The 10,346-nt window shown below is 35.1% G+C and overlaps 1 protein-coding gene across 2 annotated transcripts; it reads left to right on the top strand.

The window, feature by feature from the left end:
- The first annotated feature begins 885 nt into the window (after positions 1-885).
- On the top strand, positions 886-9,653 carry seh1l (SEH1-like (S. cerevisiae)). 2 transcript variants are annotated; one of them, XM_065293160.2, is made up of 9 exons: positions 886-1,139; positions 1,345-1,395; positions 2,774-2,920; positions 3,034-3,245; positions 3,580-3,678; positions 3,791-3,931; positions 5,691-5,848; positions 6,109-6,256; positions 9,134-9,653. In XM_065293160.2, the coding sequence occupies exons 1-9, from the start codon at positions 1,029-1,031 to the stop codon at positions 9,300-9,302; spliced, it is 1,236 nt and encodes a 411-aa protein (XP_065149232.1). In that variant the 5' UTR covers positions 886-1,028; the 3' UTR covers positions 9,303-9,653. The 2 variants fall into 2 exon arrangements, with proteins under 2 accessions (XP_065149232.1, XP_065149241.1); XM_065293169.1 differs by lacking the exon at positions 9,134-9,653 and adding an exon at positions 7,549-8,616 and having other exon boundaries at positions 887-1,139.
- Positions 9,654-10,346: the final 693 nt, after the last annotated feature.

Below are 10,346 nucleotides of genomic sequence, written 5' to 3'. Positions count from 1 at the left end.
TGCAATGGCCAGAGCTTTGCAATGAAGGGGTGCAAGAATTTTCTGCAACAATCACCGTCCACCTGATCTAAAACATTTGATTTATCAGACCAGGCAACCTTATTTTATTGCTCCATGGTTCAGTTTTACATTCATATGATCAATCTGTGGCTGTGAAGCCCCATACACAGGTAAATCCCCTACATAAAAACATATTATACTTACATCTGGACGTTGAGTCATATGGAGACATGTTAAACTATGAGAAATACATCTCAGCATGTTTTTATGATTTAATTAAATACATTTTTATATGCATTTCACCCCTAAAATGTCAGGCCCCTGTGGCAGACACGTTTGTTTATGTTAGAATGGTTTCCTAATGAATTTCTTTGTAAATTTCACATGTCCCTGATTGTGTCTAACATGGTTTTGTAATTCCATTAAGAAATATAAGCAACTTTTTGGTCAACTGTAGTACACAAAAAACACAGAATACCTGCCAGGCACTCATATAGTTGTGAAAAACTACCGTTACATAGGACAGTAGTGTATATATACCTCCAGCAAATGTAATTTTGGGAACTATATAGTAACTAAAAAACTTTAAATTATTAGCTGATCCTTATTAGCTGAATTGGTGCTTGGCATTGGCATTAAAAAAAAACAGAAAAAGAAACAAATGCAGATTACGAGTGCATTTCCATCAGCTTTGATGCGATACTTCAAAATGCGCATAAATTAATGGTGATGGAAGTATCCTTAAAGGATCCAGCCTTCGAATTGGGATGCACCCTATTTTTTTTACAGTCTATGGTCTGTGTGTGTGTGTGTGTGTGTGTGTGTGTTTATTTTAGTTGTGTCCGCCGGTCCAGCAGGTGGCAGTATTAACGCGCGAAAACAGTTTTTATTCAGCAGCGAACGACATCAGTAAGTTTGAGTCTGAAAATATTGCACCGGTGGAGTTCAGCATTTCTGACTGAACACCGATATCACGCTATCGGTCGAGGTACTTTCTTGACGATATCAAGAGAGAGTTGCACAGGGAGATGTTTGTGGTTAAAAGTATTGCAGCGGATCATAAGGATCTTATTCACGATGTTTCTTATGACTTCCATGGTCGGAGGATGGCGACGTGCTCCAGTGATCAGAGTGTCAAGGCAAGAAATCTTTACCCTGGTTTCACAGACAAGGTTTAAGGATAGTCCAACACTAAAACGCACGTTTTAGATGTCTCAACAGAAAATAACTTGCACTTACAGATCTTAAAATATGCCTTTTCAGGTTTGAGTATGGCCATTTGCTTGTATTGTTTTTTCCAGCTTTTTGCAAATTACATTTTCGGTCTTTTCTGAACTGCTTTAGGTTTGGGACAAAGGTGACAATGGAGAGTGGCTCTGTACTGCAAGCTGGAAGGTGTGCATTTTTTTGTTGTTGTTTTTCTTGTGTTTTGGTCATCTGTAAACCTCCACCGAACTAGAATGCATTGCTAACATTGCAGATACAATAACATTCATTTTCTTTGCAAACTTGTTTAAAAGACAATAAAATAGGGATCCACCGAAAGGAAAACTCAGCCGAAGAACCAAACAATTTTTATTTAATTTTTCCAATTTTTCCAATTTTCTCACCATTGCACAAGTTACATTTTCAAAATGTATTTCACATGATTTAACAATGAATTTTTTTAACATTCCAGCAGTCATTATAGGGCCTTTTTCACCTGGCCAGTTCTCTGATCAGATATATGTAGAAACATTCAACCACATAAATGAGTCTTGGCTAAACAGATATTAATCGATCTTCTGTTCATGCGCAAAATGCAAATACCTATTCATTACTCTGCCTTAAGAAACTTGAAATAACACTTATATATTACTGTATGCTGAGCAGCAGATGTGTGCCTGTGTGCACGGTCAAGCATGAGCAGAGAGAGAGAGAGAGACGGCTGCAAGATTGACAGAAGATGACAGAGGAAAAAGCGCTCAATAAAGCGGTCTAACGAAAAGCTTACTGTTGACAAACGTTTTATTTCTTGTTTAATATAAGCATGTTCGTCATTGTAGGACTTTACTGCTTTAAGGAAGTTTTTATTACATACTGCTGATGCCCTTGTCTTTCTATGACATGAGATAAAGAGCTAAAGTCTCTCGTTCTCCATCCTTGTGCATTTAGCAGATACCCAGGATCGCGCCGCCGTGTCTTTCTCATACGCTGCATGATATTCAGGATGTCTTGATTTAAATGATAAATAAAACTTTTAGTGCTGTATGTTTTGCTATATGTTTTGAACAGGTATGGAAACTAGAAAAAAATTCTCAGGAACCTAAATTCACCAGTATATTCTTTACATGTCAAAAATGTATATAAGTAAGTAAATAAAAACATATTTGATGCATGTACACATTTCAGGGGCAGTTTCCCAGAGTGGGTTTAGATTGTTCCAAGACTAGGCCTTACTTATATTAAGATATTTAACCCATTACCAAGGGCTAGGACACCTGAGTTTAGTTTAATATTTATCATGTAAACCTTCTAATCATTACAAACATCATTGGAAAGGTCTACAATACACATTTTAACAATTTTTCATAAAATAAATTATGTAGGGAGATTAATAAATTCATTTACGAAAAGAGTGTGCCTCAAAACATTTATATTCTGGTGTGAAACATTTTCATTTTTATAATTTTATATATGCGTTATATATACTTTATTGCATTCTTTTTATTTATTAAGGTAAATGTTAAGATTTGTTGGTGATGTATTAAAGTGTATTTCTTGGTTGTCCTAGACTCATAGTGGATCTGTGTGGAGAGTGACATGGGCACACCCAGAATTTGGTCAGGTTTTGGCATCTTGTTCTTTTGATCGTACTGCAGCCGTATGGGAAGAAATAGTTGGCGAATCCAACGACAAACAGCGAGGTCAAAGTCACTGGGTATGTAAAGTCTTTTGCATTTGTGGGAGGCTAGTCATTTTTTGGGAGTAAATAGTTTTTGTATTTACAATGCTGAAGCAGTGTAAGAGTTTCTCTATTGAATATCCATATAGATAAAGAGAACTACTCTGGTGGACAGTCGGACATCTGTGACTGATGTGAAGTTTGCACCAAAGCACATGGGTCTGATGTTGACCACCTGCTCTGCAGACGGTGTGGTTCGCATCTACGAAGCCCCTGATGTGATGAACCTTAGTCAGTGGTCTCTGCAGCACGAGATCTCATGCAAACTCTCCTGTTCCTGTATCTCCTGGAACCCATCCAGGTCCAACTCAACTCACACAATGACATCTATAAAATAACATGCTATTTGCTGTGATAAATGTTATACAACATTTTACAAGGTTACATAGTTTAAAGAGGTCACATTCCCTTGATGTTTACGTATAAGAGAACTCAAGGTACTGTAAAACACTGGAAGATCAAGCAATTGCGCTAAAATGAGCAAATCCAGCAAAGTTTGTTTTGTTTCTGGCTGTGTGTACTGTATATAAAATGATAATAAAATGTATGATATAAGCTTTTAATATTCATAAGCAGCATTATTAGCTAACCTGAATATGAAATGAACTGTGTCTGCTGTTTGTTCTGACCTTTAGTTCTCGAGCTCATCCTCCAATGATAGCCGTTGGCAGCGATGACAGCAACATGACGTACGGTGGCAAAGTGCAAATCTACGAGTATAATGAAAACACAAGGTATTATATTCCAATATTTTTATGAGTCACATAATTCTTCTGGTTAGCTAAACGGGCAAGTTTGCAGTGTGTCTTCTAAAGAGTTTACCGTGTGTTTACGTTTACTGTACAGGAAATATGCCAAAGTTGAGACGTTGATGACTGTTACTGATCCGGTTCACGACGTCGCCTTTGCCCCCAACCTTGGGAGATCTTTCCACGTGTTGGCAATAGCAACCAAAGACGTCCGCATTTTCAAACTCATACCGCTTAGGTAAGAAGATATAGAAGGCATATTCTGCCAGTTTTAAATAATTAATACAATTAAATGAAAACTACACTGAAAAGAAAAAAAAATACTTCAATTGGTAATACTTCAAATGTTTTTTTCCATTACCCTTTGAAGTAATTTAAGTTGATCAAACTTTTCATTTTTAACTGTGTATGAAACAACATGGAAAATATGGTGAAAACTTTACATTTTAATTGATTTTGCTACGATTGTTGCGTGAGCAATTTTTAAAAATGTGTTGCCGTTTCTTCAATTCAGTCTTGCCTCGAGATTGTAGCAAATCATCAATTGCATAAAATGTTTTTAATTTGATAGTGACGATGCATTGTCACCATGATTTATTAAAATAAAAATAAAGTTTTTTCTTTTCGTTTTCAATTCTTGCACATATTTTCTTTCTTAATTTTGTTTAAATTTTCATAATTTAAAGGAAAACGACATTGTCATTTCAATATTTCACTATATTTTACTATAAAAATATTTTAATATTTTTCTATGTTACCCATCTTTTTTCAATGTGTGCATTTAATTTTTGTACAGTGCATCGTGAATGTGTTAGCATTTAGCCTAGCTCCATTCATTCCTTAGGATCCAAACAGGGATGAATTTACAAGCCACCAAACACTTCCATGTTTTCCTCATTTAAAGACTGTTACATGAGTAGTTACATAAGTTAGTATGGTGGCACAAAATAAAACATGGCGATTTTTTTGTGTTTGGTGACTTCTAAATTCACACCTGTTTGGATCCTAAGGAATGAATTAACAAATATTAATCAATTTTATAAAAAAATATATATTTTTTAAAAGAAAACATACATTTTTGAAGACAGAAATAGACACTGTCTATTAGTTAGCAATAAATATTTGCGATTGCTACTGTAAATGTAATGTAAAAATGCTAACATTATAATATTATCCAAAATATGTGCTTCCACGCTCGCTGAACGCTCATCATAAGTGCACACATGCACAGACATCCTCCGAAGCTTCGTGTCATTAACTAAAATAAACCAACCCTAGAGCATAACCTGCTCTGGAGCAGGTCATCCTCAGATATTCAGTTGCTGTGGTTATTTACATAAACCCAAAATTTATCTCCGTTTTTGAAACCGAAAGCAGAGGTTTCCCCTTACTTACTCCTAAACTTATCCGGGTAAATTACATAACCTGCTTTCTGGAATACTCCCCAGCTCTAGAGTTTGCGGTTTAAAACTCTTGAAACAATGGACAGCACCCCTTCGCCTTATGTACTTTAGCAGCAGTTGTAGGCTACATCTATGATGAAACTCGAACGAACTGACAAGCGCACAGAACCTGACGTTTTGACATCCATGGCAACTGGAAGTTATTTAAGGCGACAGCAGATTAAAATGGAAAGATCTGTGTTACAAACATTCCTAAAACACAAAGCGGTGTTTTAATCTGCTCATCTGGTGAAAAACATTTTGTTTATTGGAAAGCTCAGATGTTTTTTAATTAACAATAAATTATTTTGTAAGAGTGTTCTGTTGATTTGGCAGTAGAATGATTTTCTGAACATTCCCAGTGCCGAATCGCACCAAAAACGTCACCATAAAAAAGCTATACAAACCAGACCGTGAGCAGTGTGAACCGTGCAATTTTCCCAATATGTCTCCAATACACCACACGTTCTGAAAGTATTGAATAGTTTCATTCAGAGCACTACTTTTAGGTGTGAACGCAATTGGAGTTGTTGATCTGTGTCGTGTGTTTGACAGAAAAGACAGCACCAGCAGCTCCGGTCCAAGTAAATTTGAGGTGCAGGTGATGGCTCAGTTTGACAGTCATAACTCGCAGGTGTGGCGTGTGAGCTGGAACATCACCAGTTCTCTGCTGGCCTCCTCTGGAGATGACGGCTGCGTGCGACTCTGGAAAGGTCGTGTTGTTTTCATCTTCGTCTCGTTGACGAATTCAAATGAGAGCTCTTTAACATTTGACTATCTTTTATTCTTTTCGTTATGAATGTCAATAGACTTTTATTTATTAATTTTTTTAAGGGTGTTCTGATAAATAAATAGAAATTCACCCCTCACCTTAATTATTTTCAGCTTAATATTCTGTCATGCATGAAAATGCATTATATTCCATAAGTTAACATGATTTCTAATTCCTTATGTTTTTTTTGTAACTCTGCAGCTAATTACATGGACAACTGGAAGTGCACAGGGATCCTCAGAGGAGACGGGAGTCCAGTGAACAGCTCGTCTGGACACACAGCAGCTCTCGGTGCGGTGGGCGTATCTGCGACGGGTCAGATGATTGTTGGAGCAGCTTCTGCTGGCAGGTATGTAATGCTGGTGCCATGCTTTATATTACAGTGATGCAATATATGTGGTGTTCCTAATCATCTCTGTGTATATTAACTCATTCCCTGCCAGCATTTTTTTTGTGATTTTCACAAAAGTTTCACAAAATGCCTTCCTGGTAAATTTCTTATATAAATATATAAATATACAATATATTTTTAAAACGAAAGAACAGACCCTCTCCTTTTAAACAAATGAAACTGATTTTTTTCATCCAATCTTCATTTGTTCTCTTTTTATCACCTCTCAAATACGTGAAGGTTTCTTGCTGAAATAAAAAGCTGCAATAACTGCATTTTTGTAAAGAACTTTTGTTAGAGACGAGATTCAGAAGAATCAAGATCAAAACGTACAGAGTTTTCTATGTTGTAGAATTGGCTGATGCTTCAGTTTTTTTATCACTTGTGAAAGAGCACCACCTAGGGGATAATAGCGAAATTAAAGATTATCGCAAAAAACTTTTTTCAGAGAAGCCGCGTCATTGGCATGTTTTCTCTAAATTGACGAGATAAATCGTCAATAGTCAGGAAAGAGTTAAATAGTAAGACATTGAACTTGATTTTGACTGAGATTTGATATCTGCGGCAAGATTTTTGTTTACAAACTGTTTATTACTTGACCTCAACAGGTTAGCATTCATTTAGTATTTCAACATGTACATTTTAACAGTAGTATAAATAATAAAGCATGGGGAGATTGTGGCACTTAACTCTTTCCCGCCAGCATTTTTTTTGTGATTTTCACAAAAGTTTAATGCCTTCCAGAAAATTTTCTTTTTTAAATATATAAACATACAATATATTAAATATATAAAAAAAGAAATATAATGGAAGTATTGGGATAAATGAAGAAGATATTTTAATAAATAATAGTAAGCACACAGTTGACAGAACCCATTGAATTCCATCATATTTGTTTTTCCTACTATGGAAGACAATGGTTACAATCAGCTGTGTACTTACCATCATTTATCAAAATATCTTCTTTTGTATTCATCAGAAAAAAGAAATTCAAACAAGTTTTAAACAACCTGAGGATGAGAAAACAATGACAGAATTTTCAAGTTTATGTGAACTGTCTCTTTAGATCAAGCGTCAAGTATTCAGCATTAATATCAGCATTAATATTTCATCCCTTTCATTGTGTAAATAGTCCTGTAGTTACAAAATGATAGATTGATATTTACATTTGACCCTGTCTTGTTTGCATTTCTTTCAACAAGTTTGCTGCGTTGTGGTTTATGCATAACCATTTATCTTATTTTTAACAGAAAGAAAGCACAGCTGATGCCCGGCTAATGGCATAATGTGCTGATTGGCTGCTTGCTGCATGAACGGGATTGGATAGAGCACTCATTGACCCCGCCCCTGCACTGTGTGACACCTGTACACTCATCCAGCTACTAATCTGTCAGAAGTGTGCGTTTTGCGAGTGCGAGCGTGTGTGTGTTTGTTGATTGCTGGAACTGTTGTGTGTTCTGTTCAGTAACTGATGTTTTCTACTATTGAACACTGTTACACTAAACATGATAACCTCAGTCTTAATTTAACATTAACATCATTTGTTGTGAGATAATTTTGTGTTACTTATTTATTTTAAAACACTCAACTTAAATCAAAGTGCTCATTGCAAAGTCAAACCCATAGTTTGACTGCTTCGTTTTTGGATATCTGGTTATATGAAGATAAATCATTTAATGATCAGTTAACCAGATTTTCTATTTTTTGGGTGCATGTAAAATAATGTCCTCTACCCATGTGCTAAGTGAACAGTGTGAAAGTGAATAAAGGTTGCATTTCACTTAAAGATAGAAGAAAAATAAGAAACTTTTGCATGTTTTGGTAATATTTTAGTTTTATTAGCACATATTATTAACACAGTTAAGGTGATATACGTTAGCCATGTTTTTGGTAAACTTAAGTATTAGGCTATATGTACTGTGAACACTAGAGGGACACTGAGTGCCATGCAGCACATTTATGATCAGACCCTTGTCTCCAAAAATAGACCTAACATTATCTCAGTTGGTTAATTAAGATCTAAATTTTCAAAAGCAAATAATTTTTGTGGTGTCAACAGTTTAGGATGTCACAAGTTCATCATTCTGATAGTTTATAAGTCACCAAAAGAATGTGTCAATTCAATGGTTGATATATGAATAAATGTGCCAATGTCATGACAGTTATAGCTTTTCAGCTATGCCAAGTTTCCTCTCAAATACAGAAAAACTGGTCTATGTATTAGTTAAACCATGTTTCATGAATTTGAGGGGAAAGTAAGGAGGAATTAATACAGTGTGCCTAAGTATTAGTTTGTAAAATAAAATGTGTTCTTTAGATTGGCATGTGTTGTCTGTTTTTTTATATTGCTTTTAAATTGTATGGTCGTCATTCATGAAAAGACCTTGTAAAGGTATGAGTTTGTCTGAGTAGACCCTTTATTTTAATATATTCAAGTACATTTTTTTTTTTTTAAATGATTCTGGAATAAAATACAATTATAGTCCCACACAGATCATAGACATAAGCAAAAGAAAGAATTTAAAGTAAGAACTTAAATGTTTGTTCCTCTGCAATGCCTCACCCTGAAGGCCACAATTGTGAATGCATTTCCTATGAATGCAACAATATAATTTTTTTTATATGAGAATATTTTTTGTGGTCATTTATAGCATGTTATAGTTGCTGTGGCAATAACGTTTTCCTTAATAATTTACATATCATCCATCTTTTAGAAATGCACCTTTGCTTTGCCTAGTCAGTTTTTACATAATCTTTTGTGCTTGTGTGTTCGTGTTGTGGGTGTAGCCTATTCTCTGGTTAATTTGGCATCACATCCACTGTTTTTACCTACAGGTATTTTTTCCCTCATTTGGACTCCCCCAGAGCTGGATCTCGGCTGGCTCACCTTCTGCCTCCCCCTTCTCTCATCGAGCAAATGTATGAGACTGAATCAGCCCACGCTGCTCAGCCACGACATCGATACACGGCCAATTCCAGCAGTCAACCCGCTGAGCATGACTGAGGACTGTGCAACTAATGTGCTGTTATATCATAAGCCCCATTGACTTCCATAGTAGAAGAAAAGAATACTATGGAAGTGAATGGAGCTCGTGATCGATTTGGTTACAAACATTTCACAAAATATCTTTTGTGTTCATCAAAATAAAGAAATGTATATAGGTTTATAACAACACAAAAGTAAATTGTGAGAGGATTTTCATTTGTGGGTGAACTATACATTTAAACAAGTAAACAAATGATAACTTACTTTCCCAGATAGCATGCAAACCATTGAAACAATGTTAAAAACAGTTGATTTGTCAATGTTAACTGCATTGAATCAATATCAGGTTTGCACCCTCCATTAAAATTGAAAAAATATTGAAATTTCAACAAACCACCATTATTGTGATCAGTGTTTGCTTTAGTTGGGTCATTGACTCTTGACATTAACTAAGTTAATTTTTTCTTTTCTTGTTTTAGTGTTTGTGTTTATGTAGAAACACATGTGCATTGGTAAAGAAAGATGTGTTTCAAAGTTTAGTTGAAACTGATTGCTTTTTGTGAAGATTATATAAAATTAAGCTGCTTTACATGATTATGTTGATCCATTTTTGACATTTATAATTGTTTTGGTTTGTAAATACACTGACAAGACAAACAGAGAAATTGCTAACACATTCAGACATCATTACTCATCCTACAAATCTCAATAATGGTGACAATCATCAAACAAATTCATATAAAACGATCAACTGCAATGCATGCTGGGAGTTATAAATTAGTTTAGTACTACGATGATACCCAGCATGCATTGCAGCATGAAGCTTTTTGTTGATCGTCACCATTGATGAGATTCGTAGACCGATTCATGATGTCAGAGATAGAGTCAGTAGTTTAACTTTTTTTTTTTGTGTTTTTGTAATCTCAAAATAACAGACCTGACATTGTTTCCAACTAGTACTGTAAAATCCATTTTTTGCATAACTTTAACAGTATTTCATTCATATTATTTAAGTATATCTACAAGAATTAAACTACTTGATAACATAAAGATCTTTGTTAA

Source organism: Paramisgurnus dabryanus, chromosome 19, assembly GCF_030506205.2.
Source record: "Paramisgurnus dabryanus chromosome 19, PD_genome_1.1, whole genome shotgun sequence".
NCBI lineage: Eukaryota > Metazoa > Chordata > Actinopteri > Cypriniformes > Cobitidae > Paramisgurnus > Paramisgurnus dabryanus.
The sequence above is the reverse complement of the archived record's forward strand: the minus strand, read 5'-3'. Positions and strand labels throughout refer to the sequence as shown.

Excerpts from the sequence above, each read along its gene's own strand:
- seh1l (XM_065293160.2), top strand. The coding sequence starts at position 1,029 with ATGTTTGTGGTTAAAAGTATTGCAGCGGATCATAAGGATCTTATTCAC. Across the intron at positions 3,679-3,790 it reads GAGTATAATGAAAACACAAG|GAAATATGCCAAAGTTGAGA; the intron begins GTATTATATTCC and ends TTTACTGTACAG. Across the intron at positions 3,932-5,690 it reads TTCAAACTCATACCGCTTAG|AAAAGACAGCACCAGCAGCT; the intron begins GTAAGAAGATAT and ends TGTGTTTGACAG.